Source organism: Rhinolophus hipposideros (genome assembly GCF_964194185.1).
Source record: "Rhinolophus hipposideros genome assembly, chromosome: 22".
NCBI lineage: Eukaryota > Metazoa > Chordata > Mammalia > Chiroptera > Rhinolophidae > Rhinolophus > Rhinolophus hipposideros.
The window spans coordinates 25422100-25443509 of NC_138068.1; the positions used below are offsets into that span (position 1 = coordinate 25422100).

The following is a 21410-nucleotide window of genomic DNA, read 5'->3' on the forward strand; positions in this document are numbered from 1 at the left end:
GCTTACTCAGTGGCTCGATTTTCAAGATGGTGCCCATGTTCCCCAGGCATTGACACCAAAGTCTGGGCAAGAAGAGGGGAGAGTTGAGGCCTGCAGCTGAAGGGGCCAGTCAGAAAGTCTGTTCCTATTTAAAGAGCTCTCCTGGAGGGTTCATCTGTGAATTCCTCTCACTGGCCCGAACGGTGTCACATGACCACCCCTAGCTGCAAGGGAGGCTGGGAAACATAGTTCCTTTATCTGAGTACTAGCAGAGAAAGAGAGAATAGACAAAAGCACCCAAAGTCCCTGCCACTAGGCCCTGAGAATTGATTCAGTTCAGCATCTGTAGATGAGGAGACAGAGCCCAGAGAGGTTCTGAGGCCGTCTGAGGTCACACAGGCCAGCAGAGACACACCCTGTTGCTTACCCATGGGCTCCTAGGACAAAAATCAGTGAAAGCAAGGCCAGTCTCAGTGCACATGGATTTATTGAGCTGTGGATGCCATTCCTAGTGCTGGGTTAAACCACGGGGAAAACGGCCATATGGCCAGTGCAATGCAGAGGACTGGATTCTCACTTACTCCAGGCGGTGCCCACTAAGCAACATATCTTGGATGGGAAGCACTCTGTCAACTTTTGTCGTGGGGTGCAGGTGACTATCATCATGGGTGGTACCTAACTGGGAGGGTGCCATGAAAGGCTGCAGTGTTAGAAGGGGTTTTGCCTACAAGTCTGTTCAGATAGACTCTTTACAGCTTGATATGCTTGGGAGGCTGGTAAAAATCTCCTAGAATTCTGAAGGTTGGATGGTCTCTGACCTTCTCTAGGTGATCTGGGGCCCCACTGAAGCCTCAGCTACACAGGTGACCCCCTCCCATGCCTACCCTGTAGGAGACCCTAACTGTTCCAAGGTCTGTGGAGAAAGAGACCTACAACCAAGACACCTACTGAAAGGGAAACCATGGGCTTTGCAGTCAGGCTCCCAGCCTATATACCTCACCCCAGGGACAGGCACACAGGGTGTCCAGAGCAGCAAAGGGCAGCTGGGCAAGAGCACTGGAGCCAGCTTGGGAGGTAAGCCAATCCCTTTTCAGTGGGGCAGTAGGCCACAGAGGTGGCCTCAAGCAGAGTGGGACAGTTGGCTATGTTGTCCAAGGTTTGCTGTCCTAGTCAGAAGAGAGGCTGGAGAGCCAGGACAAGGAGCATGGAGAACGTGGAGCATCCCTCCAGGGGCCCGTCTGCAGAGGACACCTTGGGAGATGGGAGCAGAGTGTGGACTTGAGGCAGAAGCCTAGCTCTGCTCTCTGCCTCTACTCCCATCCCAGGTCACTCATGTCTATTTAGGCCCACCTGGCGTGGAAAGATGGAAGAAGGTAGTGCAGGGACTGTCAGCTCACCATCTCCTACTCACCTACCCGCACCTACCTGCAGGAGTCTGTGCTCAAGGTCCTGGTGGGAGTCTAGCTGGTCCTGCAGCACTGGGGGCCACCCGCTGTCAAAGGCCTGTATGGCACCATCTACGGAGGGAGGAGTTTAGGGTGGGCATGTCTGGGAAACCCTAGCACAGGGGGCCAGCTCCTCAGGGACAGATTGAGAGACCCCTGGCATCCTGAGTGGGCTCTCTCCACGCAGGGATGTGAAGATAGAATGTCTGCAAGAATTGGCTTCTGGAATGGAAGGTACAGGGTGAGAATTAACAAAATAAGCGCAACTGTGCTAAGAGTGCCTTAAGAACTTTGTAGTCGTTTACCCTCACAGGGGAGGGTGAGAATTATCCTCCCTCTTTTATACACGTGGACAATAAACATGCTTAGAAGAGTTAACCGACTCTCAGCTAAGTAGTAAGTGGCAGAATTGGGCTTCAAACTCAGGCCCCCTAACCATCAAGCTATTCAGACCTCAAGGCAAGATCATGAGTGGGGGGAGCTGGCAGTGCCTCCAACATGGAACCGCCTCAGAAGTGGCAGAAGCAGCAGTCTCACCTAGTTCCATTCCAGGCCCTTGGAAACTTGTTTTAACTGACACCCCACCCCCGCCCACACCAGCCTAGACATCCCCAGGATTCAACTTTGGTCTGTCACCTGGTCTCTGGAGACAGCGGGGCGCAGATTCCTAGAGGAGCAGGACGACAGCAGAGGGAGAAATGGGCCTATCTAGCTGCTGCAAAAAGCGTCAGTTTTCTCACCTCTAACATGGGCTCTCGCTGGCCGAGCGGCTTGGTAGGGGACAGTAACTTCAGACCCGACTCCCGCGACAGCCCGCCCCGCCCCGGCCCCTCACCCAAACAGCGGTTCCTTGTAAAGAGCCCCCGGAAAGCTTCGCACTCCTCCTGCCGGTTTCCGCTGACTCCGCAGTGGCACCAGGGCGCCACGCGTGCGCTCACGTTGTCCAAGTAGTTGGGGGTGACCGCGGTGCCTGCGGGGACCCGGAAGACTGAGTAATCGGTCCACCCAGGCGGAGGCAACCTGGGAGAGCCCCTCCCGCGCCGGATCCCGACGGTGCGTACCCACGAGGCCCGCGTAGGCGCGCAGACAGTTAGGGGCCTGGTCCGGCTGGCAGCCGTCGGGGGAGCTGGGGGCAGGCGAGCAGAAGGCCTGGAAGGCCAGGAGGCGGGGCCTGCGCGGTGCAGTGGGCGGGCGGGAGGCGATTGGTGGCCCCGCCCAGCCGCGCAAGCCCCTCCCCCTCCTCGTCCCCCTGTCGCCCGCACCTGCAGACCCGGCTGTGCTCGCAGGCGTCTAAGGGCACGAGGCAGGAGGGCGGCGCGGGCCCGGGCCCGGAGAAGGCACAGGCGGGCACGAAGGTCTGGCGCCGGCGCTCCGCGCACGCGGGGCTGCCGCACGGGCAGAAGAGCAGCGCGTGGGTGAGCGCGGGCGGCCCGCGCGCGAAGAAGCGGCGCAGGGCGCGGCGGCAGCGGGCGCGGGAGCAACCCCCAGGCGGGGCGGGACCCAGGCACTGCGCCACGTACTCTGTGCGCAGCCGCTGGCACCGCGTGTCCGCCGTGCATGCCTCGGCCGCGTCCACGCATCGGTTCTGTGCGGCTGAGCTCGACCACCCTGGTGGAGGGACCGGCAGACTGCAGTTGGCGGTGCGCTCCACAAGCACGCTTCACCCCCGGCTCCGCCCTCCGAAGATGCAGGGCGCTCAAAACCCGAGGGGGACAGAGTGTGGCTCAAAGACGCGAACGACTGGCACTGCCGGCCTTCCGTCTCAGAGAGGGGCGGCCGTGGGCTCTGGGGATTACTGCAACACGTCCGGGGTGCATGGGGCACTCGAGGCTCCCCCAGAGGCTGAAGCCCATCCTCCCCAGGCACCACCCGCCCCCCAGAACGGCCACACCCATCCTCAGAGAGGTCCGCGGGGTTCCACCTGCTCTCATGGGGTCCCCCTGAGGCTTCTGGGGACCTGGCTAATGGAGACTCATGAGAAATGGCCTTGAGGACAGTGGCCACTCCTCCTCCTCTCTCTGGCACGCTAAGATTTCTTCCTTTCTCTTCCTCCTCCATCCTCCTTAGAGACCTCAGGTCTATAGAGTTCTGGTTCTCCCTTCTTCCTAATCCCCTGCAACTCCTCCTGCTTCCTACCACCAGTGTCCCCCCCTCCATTCCCTCCTAGTGCTCCCTTCTGGCAGTCTGACCGGTGCTGCCCCTTTTGGACTCTGGCTTCCTCCTGGGTCCTCCACCCTCTGCCAGCCAGGGAAAGAGGGATTCCAGAAAGGGCTCTGGCCCTGGAGGGCCCTTTTAGGCCTGGCTGCCGCAATGTGGATTCCAGAGAAGTCCCTCCTGGCAGGCCACCTAACTCTATCCTGAGCCACAGGTCAAAGATGGGGGCAGAGCGCACCTGGCACAACAGAGTCACACACAAGGGTTGGTTGGGCAGAGGGTGAGCTCCGTGCAGACGTGCCACAGGCCACATCTAAATACAGCCAAGCCAGGGTCTCCAGAGACTTGGCATCCCCTTCCTAGGACCTAAGTCACCAAACCAGGCTACTACCCTTTGGCTTCATGCTTTCAGACCCCCTGGGAGCATCTCACTCAGGCAGAAAGCATTCTGGCAGCGCAATCTGAGGGAAGGTTCCCAGCCTGGCCCGGCACCCACCTCATTATGTATGTGTGTATGTGGAGGTCGGGGGGATGAGGGGTGTCTCCTGCCTCAGGGCTGGGAGCAGGGCCCCTTTCTGGCACTGGCCACCTCTTTGGGGGCCATGGGTTGGATGGTGGGGGCCATGGTGATTCTTGCAGTGGCTTCACTGCCCTCTGCTCTGCAGGAAGGACAGACACTAAGGACTAGCAATGAGCTGGAGAGGGGTGAGCCCTCCCTTCCTCTCTCCTCTCCTCCCCTTCCTCTCCAAGACACACAGAGCAGCAGGCAAACTTTGCTCTTCTCTCCCAGCCAAGCCCCTCACTTCCCCAGGGCTTAGCCATACACGTCAGCAGCTAGTGTCCCCTAGAGTCTTGGTCCCACCTCTGCTCATTTGCTTACCTGTCTCCCTCTGCCAGGAACACCCTTACCTCATCTCCACCTCAAAACAGCACATCTCAGCTCCAGGATTTCCTCTGCCTTAAACCATTGCATGATTCCATTCTCCCCATCTCACCCGGTAAAATGAGCCCTCCCTCCACGATGGAGGTGGTGAAGGGGCAGTCTGAGCAAGTGAAACAGCAGATGTGTGGCACGGAAGATGCTGGGCAAGGAATCAGCACGAAGCTCTAAGACTGAAGGTGGAGGGCTGCGGCTGGAGGAAGGGTAAGAGAGGTGGGAGGGGAGGCAATAGGAAAAAGGAAGTTCCTGGGGCAGGAGTAACAAGAGGGACTTGAGAAAGGGGTGATTCCATAGAACCGAAGACAAGAGGCAGGATGAAAACCGCACTGCGGAGGAGACAGAGCACAAGTCTCTTGCCAACGCCCCTTTTTTCCTTCCTTCCTTCCTTCCTTCCTTCCTTCCTTCCTTCCTTCCTTCCTTCCTTCCTTCCTTCCTTCCTTCCTTCCTTCCTTCCTTCCTTCCTTCCAGCTTTTCCTGGAATCACCCTCTTGCCCTCCTACCCTGTCCCTGAGGGTCTGGGACAGAGAGGCCAGGGTTCTGGGGTCCTGAGAAAGGCAGCCACTCACTCAGAAGCAGCCATAGCAGCAGCAGCAGCAGCAGCATTGTGGGCCCCAAGCACTGGGCCATGCCGGCCTGCAGACAGAGGAGAGGACGGCGCCAGGCAGAACCCCAGTGGGACAGGTGTCTTCTTCCCAATGCAGCCTGAGCTGGAGCAGATGGAAACCCAGGCAAGGGCACTCCCACTGGGAGGAGCCTTTGAATGACTCCCGCCCCCACTGAGTCCCCACCCCAAGCTGCGCTTTTAGGTAGATCCAGGATCCTTAATGTGTCTAGATGGACTCGGCTGCACCCTCCCCGGTCAAAGCACCACCCACACAACTACCCCAGGAGACCTTGTCTCTCCCATGCTAAACTATTAACTTTATGAAATAACCTTCTTTTATAGTTTTATTTTTAACTTTTTGTTAACTAATTTTAGTTAACTAATTTTAGTTAACTTGCAGAAAAGATACAAAAATGTTAATGTTCCCTTTATACCCTTCATCCAGCTTCCCCTAATTTTCACATTTACGTAATCATAATACAATTGTTAAACAGGAAATTACATTGGTACAATACAATGAACTACAGATCATTTTGAATTTCCCCCATTTTTCCACCAATGTCCCCTTTTCTGTTCCAAGATCCAGTCCAGGATCCCACATTGCACTTAGTTGCCAGGTTGCCTTAGTTGCCTCTGATGTGTGGTAGTTCCTCAGTCTTTCCTGACAAACCTGGTGCTTCCCCATGTGGCCCTCCATGCCCCCTTCTCTCGGGGACTGTAAGTGATAAAACTTCTTTCAACAGCACTAACCTCTCTGTCATCACTTAGTCCTCTCTATAAATCAAAATTCCATAGATACAATGAACACAAAAGGGGGCTTTAGAAAACAGTCTCATTCAGCCCCTTGGACTGGTGGAGTGAAAGGAAGCCTGTGCTGGGGGGGTGGGGCGAGGTGGAGGGGATGCCTCTTCTCAGCTGCCAATGGAAGGAGTGGGTGACAGCAAAAATTCTCAACTCCACACGCTCTGAATTATGGTTTTGGTGTTCCTCCCATTAAGAGGTGGAAATTTTTCCTCAGTCCCTGGGAACTGGTGACTGGCCCCATGACTTGCTTAGGCCAATAGGGTGTCATGGAAGTAACGTGCCAGTCATGGGATCTCCAGAAGCCTTGCAAACTTCCATTTACAGCCTTACAGGATGAAGTGAGAGAGGCACTTGCCTCAGGATCACAATTACTGATTTTTCCTTTTGCCTCTGGTTCCCACATGGCTTGGCATGGCATTCTTACTGATCCTATCTTGACTTAAAATTTTGATATTTTGTTCATCATGGATTTTTGGCAATTGTGATATTTTAAAAATATTACTTGATAACTTTTTTTGTGCCCAAGGTAAGTGGGTACACTTACCTCATCCTAATCCTGGTCCTGCTCTCTTAGAACCCTCCCCAGCTGTCATGTGAACAAGCCAGGACTAGCCTGCGGAAAAATGAGAGGTACACAGTCCATCCATCCCCATCACCCCAGCCAACAACCAGCCAACCCCAGAAGCAGAACTGATTAACTGACCAGCAGTTGACAACAAACATATAAGTGAGCTGAGCTGAGACCAGTCGAACCATAGCTGTGTTCAACCTAATTTGCCAAGTCACAGAATAGGTGGTTGTTTTAACCTACTAAGTTTTGGGGGAGTTTTGTTACACAGCAACAGCTGGCTCATACAGAAGTTCACTCAGCAACTCTTGCATGAAGCAAAGGGAGAGAATAAGTGGCTTCTGAGAATGTTCAAGGGAGGCAGGAGAGATGGGACAAAGGGATCATTCAAACAAGGCAACACCATTCTATGCTCAGGTCCATCTGCGGCCCCGGCTGCCATCTGAGTCTCCACCACCAGCCATCACCCCTCAGGGAGCCCCATGGGGTTGAACTTACAGACAGAAAAGACTAACAGAGGCCCAAAGGTAACATGTCTTCTGATTTCTTTGGTGCCCTTTCTAAAATGGCTCCCAAGGAATGGAGGAAAGGCTCAGTAATGTCCAAAGTGAGGGGGCTGCAGCATACCCCACACTCCTCCAGAACCTCAGGTGCAGGACTAAGAATGGGATGGGACTAAGGAAGCATCTAAGGGACAAGACAAGACAGGAATAGGGAGGAAGGAAGAGCCCAAGGATTTTGTTATTTTGCAGGGGCCAGGCTCCAGGGAAGTGACCTGTCTGAAATGTAGGATCCCTGAGTCCAGGCTCTGGCCCAGCAGCCACTGCCCTCTGCAGAGCAAAGTCTAGGTGAAGCGCATGTAGCACTCACCCCCAGGCTCCCTGGACAGAGGCCTCTCCCAGCGCCCAGTGTGACCCAGCCTGCCCTGATGACAGGAGGTCAGTGACTATGTGACCTTTGCTCCTTGGATTACTGGTGTAGAGGAGAGACTGTGACGTGACCACTGCCTGACTGCTGCCATCCTCTGGACCAGAACAGAGATTGCTTCCCATAAATCCCCTCAAAGACTGTCTGATTGACCCGTTCCCTGTGCCCCAGGCATACTGGTTCCTGGAATAGGCCCTTGCCTTACCCTGGGCAAGCGTGTAAGGCGTTATCCCCTTACCTGAGCATGTCCCACCCCGGCACCCCTCTCCATCCTATGTAACCCTTTAGCACCTGCCACGTGGCATGGAGGATATCCACTTGGTCTTGCCACTGCCCGAGACATGCGTCCTATGTAGGTTCCTTTAATAAAGTCTGATAATGACAGAGTTGTCAGCCTCTTTTTTTTGTTTGTATTTTTAATTTTTATTGGGGAACAGTGTATTTTTCCAGGACCCATCAGCTCCAAGTCAAGTCGTTGTTTTCAATCTAGTTGTTTTCAATCTAGCAGCTCACTGGCCCATGTGGGAATCGAACCAGCGACCTTGGTGTTAGGAGCACTGCACTCTAACCAACTGAGCCAACTGGCCACCCCACCAGCCTCTTTCAGTCAGGGGAAGTTTTACATAACAGAGTCTTACATAACAGATAGATTTTTGGCCTGGCCAGTGTACCCTACCAGGAGCCCCAGCCCTAAGGAGCTAGGACACTAGTTCCTAGTGGACAAATTCTGATGCTCTGGGGTCCTAGAGTGAGTAGGGCGGAGGTAACTCCGGGAAGAAATTTGCAAGCTGCCTGAAGGTGCAGGAAGTCAGCTTACTTGCTGGCTCTGCCCCTGGGGCTCCAAGTGCCTGGAGCGGCTGTCAGCAGCCACTTGTCTTTGCGTGTCCTCATCTCAGGATCCCCTTCTCATCAGAAACAGGATCTTGGCTTCTGGATTTGACCTGTTGATAATAAAGTGGGGGAAGTATCATCCCCTGAGGTCTGGGTGCTCAGGCTGCAAGTCATGTGAGGGGGGAGGGACAGATGAGGACAAATGACTCAGGAAGAGCCATAAAGTTTCCTTCCTTCACTCTGGAAGCTTCCAGCATCTGGCCTCCATGACAACAGCTTCTCCACGTGGTCATACCTCATTTCCATAATAACCCACACTCAGAAACCCCAGAGTGCGGGACAATGAGCTGACAGGCAACAGAGGTGGGTGGATGAGCAATGGGACGTGGAGGCTCCCACATCAGGGTCCCCCCTACCTTGGGGTGCAGGCAGGGCCACGGGGCACAGGCTTTTCAAGGTGGCTGTTGGGCGGTGGCAGAGATCTCAAGGTCTGGGAACAGTGAGTGGAGAACTAGTGCTGTGAAGACAGTTGGCAGGAGTCCCTGGGGCAGGTCGGGCACTGGGGCCTCAAGGTGGCCGGATGCTAAGTGGAGAGGAGGGGGCCCAAAGTCCATCCCTTTACTTCCCTCCCTATTTCCCCCTGAGCCTCACTCACCCAGGGGTCGGGGCTCTCCAGTGGTCATCAGGCCCAACTCCATGGGGTGAACGCTGCCCAGGGGGTGGTCCCTGCGTGGACCCTCTTTGGGCCTGAACAGCGGGGTAAGAGGCCAGGAGGTTGGAACAGTGATACTGAGCAGTGCTCGCCCCCGAGCTGCTTCCCTACAGCCGGCAGCATGTGCCCAGCCCAAGTTTTGCGTTCTACACTGCCTTCTGTGTTGACTGAGTCTCTACCCTTCTGCTCCACGACACTCTCTCTAGCTCCCTTCCTATTCCCTCATAAAAGGAGCCCTGGGTCCAGGCTCCAGGCCCTCCCAGGTCTGCAGGCACTTTCTCTAGCCCTGACATTTCTCCCACATTCTGGCACCACCCCAGTATTCTGGCACCCTCCAGATGTTGGCATCACTCAGGTCCCAAAGAAGGGTGGACTTCTTCCTCAATGGCAGCTCTGCCTGCGCTCCTTGCCATTGGGTGGCTCTGCTGCCCTCAATGACTCCAAGCCATGCTTGGCTGCTCATGCCCCATCTCCCAGGGCCTCCACTTCCTTCCATGTCTCTGATGCCTTCAATACTCCCCCCTGGCAATGACATGCAGTCACCACCACCCTCTGAAGTCCCCCTCATGTTGATACACCAAGCTCTGACCATCTTGCACCTCTGCCCACAGAACTGAAATCACTGTTCATTGTGTCAAGGCCTTCTCAGCTGGCACCTGGGACCTGGTTGATGCCCTACCCCTGTTGGGGTGCCCTCTGTCCCCATCTCCAGCCCAAACTCTGCCCTCTCCCTCAGCTTGCCTGGAGCACTCCCAAGGCCAGGCTTTGTCAGATGTGGCCACAAGGCGCTGCCTTGCCCAGTGCCCAGGGAAGAGGCAGCTCTAAGTGAACTGTGCTTGGTATTATGGGACCCTCCTCCTAAGCCATGGAGAACTGGGTTAGGGGCGAACCCTTGCACAAGGACAGCCAGCGCCATAGCCGACCAGTGGTATGAAGTAAAATGATGTGCTGGGCCCAGCATTTGGGAACTCAAAGCGGGTAACGGCAGAGATTTAGGCAAAGGAAGTGTCAGCTGGCTAAAAGCTCATGCGAGAGTCTGGAGAGGTCTCGAAGGACACAGTGGAACAGAAACTGCATTATTAGTGGAAAACTGGGCAAAGTCAAGGGTGAAGCAGCCCCCTGGTGGGAGAAACAAGGGAATGGACAAAAGGAGCTGAACCACAGTAATGGAAACGGGTAGAAGAACGTGCAGGGACCCACCCCAGTGGCTAGACTGGAGGCCACTGGTGCCTCCAGCTCAAGGCTTCTTTCCACTGCCTCTGCTGCCTCCCTGCACCTGGGGGCAAGGCCGAAGGACCCCGCCCAGCTGCCCCTGGCCTGACAGAGCTCTGAGAAGCAGGAGTCACAGGAATGGGTTCAGGTAACAGGGACCTGAGCCCTCAGAGCCTACCCACTGCACACGGGGTCCCTCCTTGAGCCGCAGAGGCACTGCTGGAGCCGGGAACCTGGCTGCCCATAGTAGCACCAAGCCAGGCCAGCACCAGGGAGCAGAGGCAGCAGGAAGCTAAAGATCACTGCCAGCAGGAAGACATCCTGGTCTGAGGAAGACATGGTGGGGCTGAGTCCTGAGCAGGTGCACCATGTGCCCCTCCCTACTTGGCCCCCATTGGCGCACTTTCAGGCTGCACAGGGCCACTGTCCATGCTACCACCTAATCCTGGCTTGTCACAGGAGGGCGGAGCCCAGCCCAGATCGCAGTGGCAGTTGTGGTTACTATTGCAAACCTGCAGAGGAAAAGAGAGAAGGAGGGTCTCATGAGACCAGGGACCTCAAGGTCACCTTCCCCACTTTTCGGGCCACTCACCCCATGGCCGTGGCAGGCAGTCAGGCAATGTTCCAGCTCCCAGAAGGTAGTGTTCTGGCAGCGTCTGTCCTGGCACACCTATGGGCAGAGGTGTTCACTGGGCAGTGAGGGGAAGTGACACTTGGGGACTCAAGTGGCAGGGAGGGGTCCAGTGGGCAGGGCTCACCATTCTAGGTCCACACTGGGTGCCTGGCTCTACCAGGCCCAAGTTAGGCAGGTACAGCTGGGTACTGGGTAGCAGGAAAGCTCCCCTGCAGGTCACCTCCTCACTGCCTAGACGGAAGGTAGAGTCCACCGGCATCGTGTGTGGCGCCAAAGGGTTCTGCTCCCCGCCCTGGCACTGCAGCTTCCCACACTGCACGTCCCTGGGGACCAAGTGGAGGGTGGTCAAACAGGCTGAAGCATTCCCCTTCCCCTAATCCACTCCCCAGCTGCTGCTCTCTCTGCTCCTATCCCCACCTTTGAGCACAAGATACAAAGCCGCCCTTGTCGTCCTGGCCGCAGTTCCCATGGGCGTCTCCTACAGAGTTCAGTACCTGGAAACAGGCTTCTGGGGCTGGGCGGGAGCCTGGGGAAGCATGGGTGGGTCCGGAGGCAGCCCAGAAGGGAATCACGCTCCTCCCCGGTCCCATCAGTTCCCCGCTCCCAGCTTCCCTAGAATAGGAAATTGCTCAGACCCAAGGATGGGGACGGGGTGCAAGGGCATGCGAGTCTTCTCACCAGGCCCCCAGAGCTGCTGGCACTGCTGCTCGAGCGTGGGACACGCGCCGTCCCGGCAGTAGCCGCGGCCGCCGGCGCAGGGCGAGCCATCCAGTAGGTAAATGTCTGGAGGGCAGTAGGGAGAGGCGCCCGTGCAGAACTCAGGGAGGTCGCAGTCGCCCGCAGCCCGGCGGCACGGCGCGCCCGCAGGCTTCAGCTATGCATGTGACCCGGGCGGCGGGAGGGCGTCCGAGGCGCAGAGACAACGGACCGGGAGAGATCCCAGCTGAGAGCGAGGCTCGGAGGCGGGAGAGCCCAACGGGAGATCCCCGCGGGAGAGGCAGGAGGACCCAAGCACACAGCACAGCCGGCACCCGCAGGGGACTGGAAGGCGCCAGTCGGCCACGACCCACAGGCCGGCTCCCAAGCGCCCCTCCACCCGCCCCTCCGAGCCTCTGGGGCCTCACCAGGCAGCGCGCGCAGCAGTCCCCGTGGGAGCACTGGGCCCCCGCACGCAACGAGCAGTTATGGGCGGAGCAGCAGGGGTCCAAGCATTCCTGGAGCCGGAAAGGCGAGGAGGGACCAGGTGAGCGAGCAGCGCCGGGAACCTGGAGGGGGGTGTGGGCGGGGGCCCGCCTTGGTCTCCCCGCGCCGGCGCCGCGCGCGGACCTGACCTGGCCGGCGCCGCAGTCGCACTCCTCGCCCTGCTCCACGAAGCCGTTCCCGCAGCGTGTCCGGGGCACCAGGAGGCCGGAGGCCGGCGCGTTGGATAGGCACGCGCCTCCCCCCTTACGGTAGAAGGCGCGCAGCTGGCGGCGGCTGCAGGCACTGAACACTCGCGGGAACGGGTGCCTACGGGTCCCGAAGGGCGTCGGCCGTGAGGGGACCACCCCCCTCAACCCATCTCTGATACCGCCCACCCCCACCCCCTTTGCTTAGCCACACAACCGCGGAACGAGCGGACGCTGCCTGAGCGACGGGCGGCTCGAATCCTTTAGAGGCAGAGCCCAGAGTGGGTAAGTAACCCGCGAAAAGTCACACAGCGAGCCCGAGATGGGGAGGGTGTGACATTAGGAGGGGGCAGCCCAGGACTCAAATCTGAATCCGGAACTAGCGCCTCTACTCCTGAGGATGGAATAACCTCTAGGCTGTTCCGAAAATAATCTTTATATTCTTGAGAATCCACTTTCCCTGCGTTTCCTCCATTTAAGCCTAAAAAACTATTGTCGGGGCAGGAACTTTGATCATCTCCCCATTTTACAGAAGAGGAAAGTGAGGGATAACCATTCGCCCAAAGGAATGCCGCCGAGGAAGGGCCCCAGGTCTAGCAAAGCCTGCCCTGCAGCCCCTACCCCTACCGGGGCCCCAGTACCCAGTGGCTGCTGCCATGACACAGCCGCCCTGCTCGTCCGCTGCTTCCACGCAGCAGCCATCGGGGTCGTGGCTGAGGCCGAGGCTGTGGCCTATCTCGTGGGCCATGGTCGCTGCAGCGCCAATGGGGAGCTCCGAGTGGTCCTGCGAGGACGACGCAGAGACGGTCATTGCAGGCTGTGGGAACCTCTCCCCACACGTCTCTTTCCCTCTTTCCGTTCCATCCCGGGGGAGCTCACCGTGCTCACGCCTCCAGAGCTCTCTGCACGGCACATACCCTCGATGGGCGCTAGGCCCACAGTGTTGCCCCGGAAGGTGCGGCCCCTGAGGGTGGAGCACAGCGTGACCGGGTGGGGCCAGGAGTTGCCACCTCCCGGCGGGGACCCGCGTGGGGACCGGGGGCACCCACGTGATTAGCTGCGCGGAGTCATGCGGCAGCCGCGCCCACAGCATTCGGTGCCACTGCAGGAAGGCCCAGAGAGTGGCGTTCGCATCTGGCGTGACAGGGCTCTGGTCCTGCTTGGTCCACACTTCCAGGCCGGTCAGCGCTACCTGAATGTCCAGAGTCCTGAGAATCTGTGGTCAGGACAGGACAGGCCTGAACAGGGGGACCATGTAGACCACTGGGTCCCCCCCTACTCCTCTGTGGGGGTGCCCCCTCTGCTTTCCCCTCCTTCCCTCTCCTCATCTCCAAGCCTGTCACATCCCTTTAAAAGGACCTGCCCACTCCTTGTCTGGTTCACCCCCATTAGGGCTATCTTCCCACCACCCCCAACCTGGTCCACATAGTTGGTGATTTCCAGCAGACGCTGTTTGGTGTGGTTCAAGTTCTGGTGCTGGGTCAAGAACTGGAAAGGCACAATATGACAGTGTGAGAGGCTGAGCTGGCCGCATCCTGGCCACCAGCCCCCTGGGTCTCCTCTCACCAGGGTGTGGTCAGCCACTATGTACAGCTCCAGGTACCTCTGGCTCCTGCGGACCTCCCGCCTCTGCTGGGGAGAGGCAACAGTGAGCCTGAGTGGCAGGCTGCTAGGCTTGAGCCCTGGCTACTAACCCCAATCCCCAGAAAGCTCAAAGCTAACTTTAAATTTCTGCTAGAACCCTTCTCCAGCTTCCAAATCAAAATATAAGGACAGGAGCCCCTGAATACATGCTGTGCATTGTTGTCTCTTCTGATTTGGAGGGCTGTGAATACTGCGTTCCCACTCCCACCCTGTGTGTGCCCCTGACCCTGATCTGGGTGGCATGGGAAAAGCTGGCCATATCTCCTTTGTCTCCAGAGTCGCTGTGGCCACACGATCCTTTCCAGCTGAGCAGCTGCTCTGTCCGGAAGATCTTGTGGGTTGAGACATTCTGGGTGTCCTCAGCCGGCCAGGGATGCAGATAATAACTGGCATTGCTATTCAGCGTGATGAGGCCCCTATGGTGCAGAAAGGTGCAGCCGGGGGTGTGAGGGAACTCTTACCCAGCCCCAGGCCCAACCTCCTCCCCAGAACTCCTCACCTCATCCCAAAGCAGGTGCTAAGGATGACCCAGGAGTCTGGGAAGCCTCTCACACGCCCATGGTAGTGACAATGATCCTGGAGAACAAGGGACACAGCCCCAAATCTCAGCCATGGCTGAAGGGGGACCGGCAAGAGAGAGGGCAGGGTGGTGGGCGGCTCCTGCCTCTCCTTCGGAGCAAGAGGAGAATGACGGAGGAATGGTGGGGAGCTCCTTAGGGAGCACATCCCCCAACACCCTCACCCTGTCTGTCCTCCGAACCCATGGAAGTATCTCACCGTATGGTTGGGGACCAGCACCACTGGATGTCCATCTGGGCTGTAGTGGGTCTCTCTGTATCCTGGGGCCAGCAGCCTGCTAGGAGGGGGTGTTGTAGGAATCACTTGGTTCAGCCGTGCCTCCTGAGGGATTCCTCCCTGAATGCTAATCGAGCAGTTTTAGGAGTGAGGAGCAGGGCTAGCACTTAAGAAGCACCTAAATGTATCTTAGGGTAGGGACACTTGTTGAGTTTGTAGCCTCCCTTAGGCTAGAGGGAGGAGAAAGATGAAGGGCAGGAAGGAGCCTTGGTGATGGTTCAGATACGGGAACTGGGAAGTGTGGGAAGAACCAGGGAGGAGCAGGAATAGGGGAAGAATTTGTGGTTCCCAGGGGGCCTGCAGTAGGCACCTGGCTCCACAGGTCGAGGGCTGGGCAGGAGAGGAGACACTGCCAAGGAGGTGGGATTTGAGCCAAAGAAGAATGGGAGTTTGAACTCGCTAGGTGGCCCTGCCTGCTGCCTACTCTTGTGCATCTGGTCAACCCTCTTTCTAGTTCCCTCCTTGCCTCAAAGTTCCTTCAAATCTTCTCCTCTGGCCCCAGATCCTACGTATCTCCTCACCTGTTCTTCAGTGGTGCTCACTCCCTGCTTCCAGAAGAAACAGAATCCACACCTGCCCCAACCTGCTCCTGCCCTGCCTGTCTGAGCAGGGCTCCCTGTCCCCACCTTCTGCAGACCCCACTCCAGGAATGATTCCATCTTCAGGCTCCATCTCACCAGGGTCCTTCCCACCAAGATGGATCACCCATAAGTCAATCTCTCTTCTTTAAAGAAAATCCTTGACCCTGACCTTGCCTTGACCGCTCTATCTCCAGACTGCCCCACAGACAGACCTGTGATGCCTGCTTCTCTCCCTCCGTCTTTCCTCCACCTCTTCCAGCTTTGCTACCCACTCCATGCACACACAAAATCCTAGGAGGCAGGTGATATGATCACTCCATTTAATGTGTGGGGACATGAAACCCCAGAGAAACTGTGTGGTGAGGCATGGTGGAACTAGAGTTTGTTCCCAGTCCATCTGACTCCATGAGGGAAAATAAAACATGTATAGAGCTCTTAGAGCAGCGCCTGCAATGAAACAAGCACTTGATAAATGAATAGCTGTTGATAATATAGTCTGGTTTTAAGACCCCACACTCTATCTTGGACGCCCACCCCATCCCGTCCAGCTCTGCCTGCTCATTCACCAACTCAAAAATCTTTGTCTCTGAACCATCCAGGTCACTCAGCACTAAAACGACCTTCTGTGATCTGGCCCCACTGGGAATACCCACATTCGTTTCCCACTTTTCCCTTCCCTGCAGATGGAGATCCTCTGGGCAGGCCAGACAAATTGCCATCCTGAATGCACATTGTCCTTTGCAGCCACTGGATCCTTTGTTCCTGTCATTCCATCAGCCTGAAGTGCTTGCCCATCTTTGGAATCCATCTTGGATTCTCTTTTGACTCAGCCTACTCTTCAAGCACTCACGAGATGATGCTCACTCATTTCCAGCAGGGAGCCCACAACATGCTCGTAGGGCCTGGACGAGGGACGTGCCCCACAGCAGGGCTGACTCAGCCCCAACAGTCCACTTCGGCCTCAAGGGAGCCAGTCATGGGCTGGTGTAACTCTCCCTGCCACCTCCACCTCCCTGGGGCCCTCACCCCCTCCAGCCTCCCTCCTGGGTTCCTGATAGTTCCTGCCCCCAGCGCTGCCCACCCCCCATTCCCCGGAGAGAGGAGTAGTCTTGGCTCCCAGCTCCCTCCCCAGCCTGGTACTCACTGGTTCTTTTCCAGCTCCAGCAGGAGCTCCTGGCCTTCAGCCTCCAAGGCCACCAGCCCGGTGTCTAGCTTCAAGACCTAGGCAAGGAGTGTAGAACTGAGACAGTAGGCAGGTGGGATATGGAGCCAGCTGGTGAGAGTTCCTGGGGGCAGGGGGCAGCAGGCTCCCTACTTGGCCTGGTGGGTATGGATGGGTGTGGGGGTGAGAGCATGCAGACAAAGGTGTTCCCAAATTCAGGATGTTTGTTCTGACAACAACCACTTGACATAGCCTGCTACTTCCTCCCTAGAGAGACAGGGGGTCCCAGAAAAGTGCCCTGCCTTGCCCAAGGTTAGTGGGCCCTTCTCTGGCCCTGCCTCCTTTTTCAGCCCAGGCTTCCTCTAGGCAGGGAGGACAGTGGGGTCCTAAAGACAGCACTGCGGGGAGGAGGGAGGGGGGCCAACATCACGAAGCCGTGGCTCCAGCCTCCTCACAACCTCTTGTTTCTGTGTCTGGCTTCTCTCCACTCCCTGTAGAATTCAGACCTTATTCCTCCACCTCCAATTCTGACAAACTGCCCCCACCCTGAAATTTTCCTTGGCCTCCAGTAGGCCTGCTCCACACCTGTTTTACTGATTCCATGAAGTAAACATAGACCCCCATCCCAGGCCAAGAGAAAAACACTGGCTTTCTTGGCCAGATGTAAGGAGGGGGCCTGAGCCAGCCTGCCAGCCTCTCCTTCCCCACCCTCTGACTCTTCCATCCTGTGGGAAGACCCCAAGTGCCTGCCTCCCTTGTCCACGCAGCCTGGCTGGGCCCCAGAATCGCAGCTGGTCCAGGAGCCTCCTGGAGAGCTGCTGTGTCTTCAGAATGCTGGCCCCCACCCTCGCTGGCCCTTCTTTTTTATCCCACAATGCACTGGATTGGGCTGCAGGCCAAGAGGCTCACAGTCTTGGAGTGGGGCCCTTCCTCTGCAGGTGGGGAGCAGACAGCCCCCTGCCTTGGCCAAGGGCCCCCCAAGGCCCCAAGCATGAGCTCATGTGGCCGGAATGCCACTGCTTTGTTGAGAAAATATTTGTACTGAGGAAAGGTGGCAACCCAGATGAAAAGCCTCCTCCTGCCCCTCTCCCACCCCAGGATCCCCTCTGTCTGTCCCTCTGCGTGTGGCCCCTGCTGTCCTCATTTCTTGCCCTCCTAGTGACCCTGCCCCTCACTGTATGCCCCATCCCTGACCTGAAATGTGAGTGTTTCCTTCCTCTGGGATAAGACTCCCTGCCTCAACTCTGTCTTCATCTTGGCAGGCTTCCTGGGGTCAGGGACCCACAAGTGGGAAAAGCAAGGTCCCTCTGGGATTCCCTTCTTGGTCACAGCCCAGACCAGACCAGGAGGAAGGTCCACAGTCAGGGTGACCCCAGTACGTGCCCAGCCTTTCCCTCTCCTGGTGATGTCCAGGAAAACGATGTCAAAGCCTGGGCCAGTGCCATGCTTGACCACTTCAATGTAGGCCCTGAGGGTCTGGGCGACCCAGTGAGGGCTCTAGGGGTGGAGCTGTTGGGTCTGTGGGAGCCTACCAGCCTTCATGGCCATGCTCTCCTGCCCTCCTTTTTGTTGGCTTAGACAGTGGGTTGTCCTTTCTTGCCTGAAAATTCAGGATGAAGAGGACTCCCTAGGTTTGGGAGTCATTGGTCAATGGTTTGAAGTCTTTCGGACCCTAGTGGGTCTCAGACTTCTGGGCCAAAGAGCTGAGTGACCTTGGGCAATTTCTCACACCTCCTTGGGCTTTAGTTTGCCCCTCTGTGAAATGGGCTTATTGAAGCTGCTTGCCTTCTGGTTTACAGCACCGCTGTGTGGCATATGCAGGTGGGGGCGTGATTATTCTGGAAGTGTGTGATGGGTGGGTATTGGGAGGAGGCTAGGGCAGAGAATCCTAGAGCAGCAAAATGGGATGGGCTTGCATCTGGGGGCCACATAGAGAGTGACCACTGCCCCCTGGTCAGAAGTGGATCCTGCATGAGACAATGAGGCTGAAGTTTCAGGCCCTTCAATGGCAGGACCCTGGAGGGGACAGCAATGTGTCCACAGGGTCACGTGTTCTGATAAACTTTGCAAAAGGAAGATACTTTGGTGTTTGCTTAAAGAGGTCCCTGAAAAGTTTCAAGCTTCACAAACCCTGGCCCCACCTCTGCCTGATGGGATGGGGTGGCCCAGATAGTTCTGGAAAGGGAGAGAAAGGGGGGAGGAAGCCTGAAAATGACTTCCATATGTGCAGGCTCATGCAATCTAGATGTCATCCTGCCCCTGCCTGCCAACCTTTTGGGGAGGAGCCTAAAGGACTGGGGGTAGGGCGAAATCTACGGACCCCAGCAAAACTGCCACAATAAAATTTGGGGAGAGGCAAAGGGGCTGGGCCCCCACAGAGGGAATGCGGGGATGACACAGCACTGACCGGCTCCTCCAGGGGGATCACGCGCCAGGGTGGTGCATTCAGGACCCAGTGAGGGGTGACGGGCTCTCCAGGGGTGTTTCCTGGGGTGAGAACAGAGGGCAGGGTGAGGGGACCTGAGGGACAGAGGGAAGTGGGGACAACAGAGGGATGGGGTTAGAGGATGTCGTCAGGGAGGACCGTCCATCTTCAACACTCAAGGATTTAGCCTGGACGAGGGTGGGCACCCATGGGACATCCTTGGTACTGAGGAACACCCAAAGAGGTGGCAGGAGAGGGACAGAGGAGGCTGGGAAGGACAGTTCAGCTGGGGAAGCAGGAGCCCCACTGACCTTGGGGGAGGGCTTGGGGTCAAAGGTCACAAGGATGTGTCCAAGGCCCCCAGTGCAGAGAGGAAGGGAGGGGGAGGTAGCCTCTGATATTTTTAGACTAGGCAGCAGATGCCTTTAGTGTGAGATCTGTGAAGAGGATGCCTGTGTCTCCGACACCCTCGGAGAAAAACAACAGCTAAATGTTTACTGAGAAGCCCACCATGTTCAGAGCTGCCCTTGGGGGTTTCATGCTAGAGGCAGGGCTTCCAGGGACCCTGGCCCAGAAGCCCCCTTCTCATGTCTTCGAGGGGGAGGTCCTGGGGGACAAAGCCTGAGTGCTTCCAGACCGGGTGTGCTTCAAGGGGTGCCAGGAGGAATACCAGAGCCAAGCATTACTCAGACATGGCTGGAATGCTCCCCTGGAATGCTCCCAGCACTGCCATGGGCCCCAGTAACTCTCAACTACACCGCCCTGCAGGAAGCAGACCCCAGGCAGCCTAGAGCCTGCAGGCAACCCTCCCACCCCTCTGGCACTCAATCCCTGGGGAAGCCCAGCTCCCAGAACTGACAGCTCCCCAATCTCCACCCAGCCCTGGCCCCAGTCCTGCCCAGGTTAAGATGGCTGCCTGTAGAAGTGGCTCAGCAATTGCCAGTCCACTTCCAACTCCTTTGCCTCCTCCATGACCTCCCCCAAACCCTATCTTCAAAGACTTGGAATAGCAACAGCTCCAGGAGTCCCCTTCCCCCAAGAAGCCCTCTCTGATTGGATGTTATCATCAGGCAGTTGGGGGTGGGGGTTGGGCATGGTCTTGGAATGGAGGCTAAGGAGCCAGTTTGGGGAAGGGTCTGAGTGCTTCTGGGGAGAGGGGGAGGGAGCTGTGTCTCAGCCTGGAGAGGACTTCACTGGCTATAGAGAACCAGGTGTTGCTGGACCCAGGCCTCCCAGGGTGGAGAGGGAGGGTGTGCCTGTGTGCATATGTGGGTATGGATTAGGGGTTCTCCTCATGACCCTGCACACACACACTGGCCACTGGCACCTTGATGAGGGAGAGGGAGGCAGAGATGGAGCTGTGGTGACTAGGAAGATGGGAGTGGAAACTGGGGAAGCCACTGTGGTGTTGGGGAGCATAGAGCTTCTCTCCACCCCTCCCAGGGGTCGAATCACCCTTCCCTGACCCCAGGATGAGGAGGAGGAAGCAGCAGAATGCCTGGGAACCATCCTCCAGGGTGTGAGAGCTGTCATTCCTACCCTTGGCAGCCCCAGAACAGAGCTGGACCCTGTCCTTGTCCTGTTCCACAGTGCTCTGGAACCCACCTCCCCCAGGCTGCGCAGCCCAGCCTTCCCAGCCTCCTCCTTGGTCACCCCGCCTGTCTCCTCCCCAGGGACATGATAAAGAGGACTCGGCCAATCCTCCCACCCACTTGAAGAGGTTGCCGTTACCAGCCCCACCTCACAGAGAATTTGGAGAGGTTACACTGGGAAGATGCGGGGTTCACCCCCTCCCCTGCCCCCAGGGCACTGCTAAACAGGCACTTTCTGTTTGAAGATGTCCTTCTGTAGCTAAACAAACAAGGCAACAATATAAACAATATACACACTGCCCCAAGGTCTTGGAACGAGGGGGTGAGCATGGGTGATCCATGAGCTCGAGGCCACAGCTAGTCCCCTAGTCTGAAGGCACAGCAGGGACTCCAGAGGACCAGTGGGCTGGGGGCTTCCGGAAGGAGGAAAACCTGTTCAGCCGGAAGGGATGGAGGTGCTGGAACATTCTCACTGGCAAATGGGGCCTGGGGGTAGTTCCCCCCCCCCCACCAGAGTCAGGGCAGAGGGGTTTGAGGGGTAGGGCAGCTGCTCACAGGGGAAGGGTCCTTCCTTGCCACTCTGCTTCGTCGTGGGCACAGTGGGAGCTAGGCAGAGTACACATGTCTGGACCCCAAGCCCAAGTACAGGTGACAGTCCCTGGATAGGTCCCACGGACACCCTTCCAAACCCTCCCTGTTCCTGTCTTCCTAGCCGCGCATTCCCGAGGTTTCAAACCCTCCATCACCTGACAGTGACCTCGCCTGCCCCTAGGGGCGCGCTCCCACTCACCGAGAAACGCCTCGGCCCCCCACACCTGCCACGGTAGCCGCAGTAGCAGCAGCAGAGGCAGGGCCGGCGACCCTGGAGCTCTCGGAGACCCCCGGCCCATGGCTGTGAGCGTCCCGGCCGCTAAGCTGCGGCTCCGGCTCCCGGCTCCCGGCCGGCCCCGCCC

At 57.4% G+C, this 21410-nt stretch overlaps 2 protein-coding genes across 12 annotated transcripts; both read right to left on the reverse strand.

Moving 5' to 3' along the window:
- Positions 1-449: 449 nt before the first annotated feature.
- Positions 450-5216, reverse strand: GFRA4 (GDNF family receptor alpha 4). Of its 3 annotated transcripts, none has more exons than XR_013992285.1 (6): positions 5085-5216; positions 2687-3032; positions 2486-2595; positions 2260-2394; positions 1405-1646; positions 450-1230 (listed from the first exon to the last, which is right to left on the reverse strand). XR_013992285.1 is itself a non-coding variant. In XM_081034075.1 (6 exons), exons 1-6 carry the CDS (start codon positions 5143-5145, stop codon positions 1150-1152), a joined length of 825 nt encoding a protein of 274 aa, XP_080890201.1. In that variant the 5' UTR covers positions 5146-5216; the 3' UTR covers positions 450-1149. The 3 variants fall into 3 exon arrangements, 2 of the variants coding, with proteins under 2 accessions (XP_080890201.1, XP_080890202.1); XM_081034075.1 differs by having other exon boundaries at positions 1405-1496; XM_081034076.1 differs by having other exon boundaries at positions 1405-1496; positions 2165-2394.
- A 2630-nt stretch (positions 5217-7846) lies between these two features.
- On the reverse strand, positions 7847-21410 carry ADAM33 (ADAM metallopeptidase domain 33). 9 transcript variants are annotated; one of them, XM_081034311.1, is made up of 22 exons: positions 21248-21410; positions 18848-18960; positions 16423-16499; positions 14620-14698; positions 14342-14418; positions 14069-14258; positions 13765-13827; positions 13615-13686; positions 13248-13414; positions 13078-13162; positions 12840-12982; positions 12142-12319; positions 11935-12024; positions 11489-11684; positions 11228-11336; positions 10935-11133; positions 10769-10846; positions 10580-10688; positions 10355-10502; positions 8908-8999; positions 8669-8742; positions 7850-8362 (listed from the first exon to the last, which is right to left on the reverse strand). In XM_081034311.1, the coding sequence occupies exons 1-21, from the start codon at positions 21345-21347 to the stop codon at positions 8705-8707; spliced, it is 2403 nt and encodes an 800-aa protein (XP_080890437.1). In that variant the 5' UTR covers positions 21348-21410; the 3' UTR covers positions 7850-8362; positions 8669-8704. The 9 variants fall into 9 exon arrangements, with proteins under 9 accessions (XP_080890436.1, XP_080890442.1, XP_080890438.1 ...); XM_081034309.1 differs by having other exon boundaries at positions 14342-14511; positions 14620-14695; positions 18848-18927; positions 21248-21405; XM_081034314.1 differs by having other exon boundaries at positions 8669-8769; positions 14620-14695; positions 18848-18927; positions 21248-21390.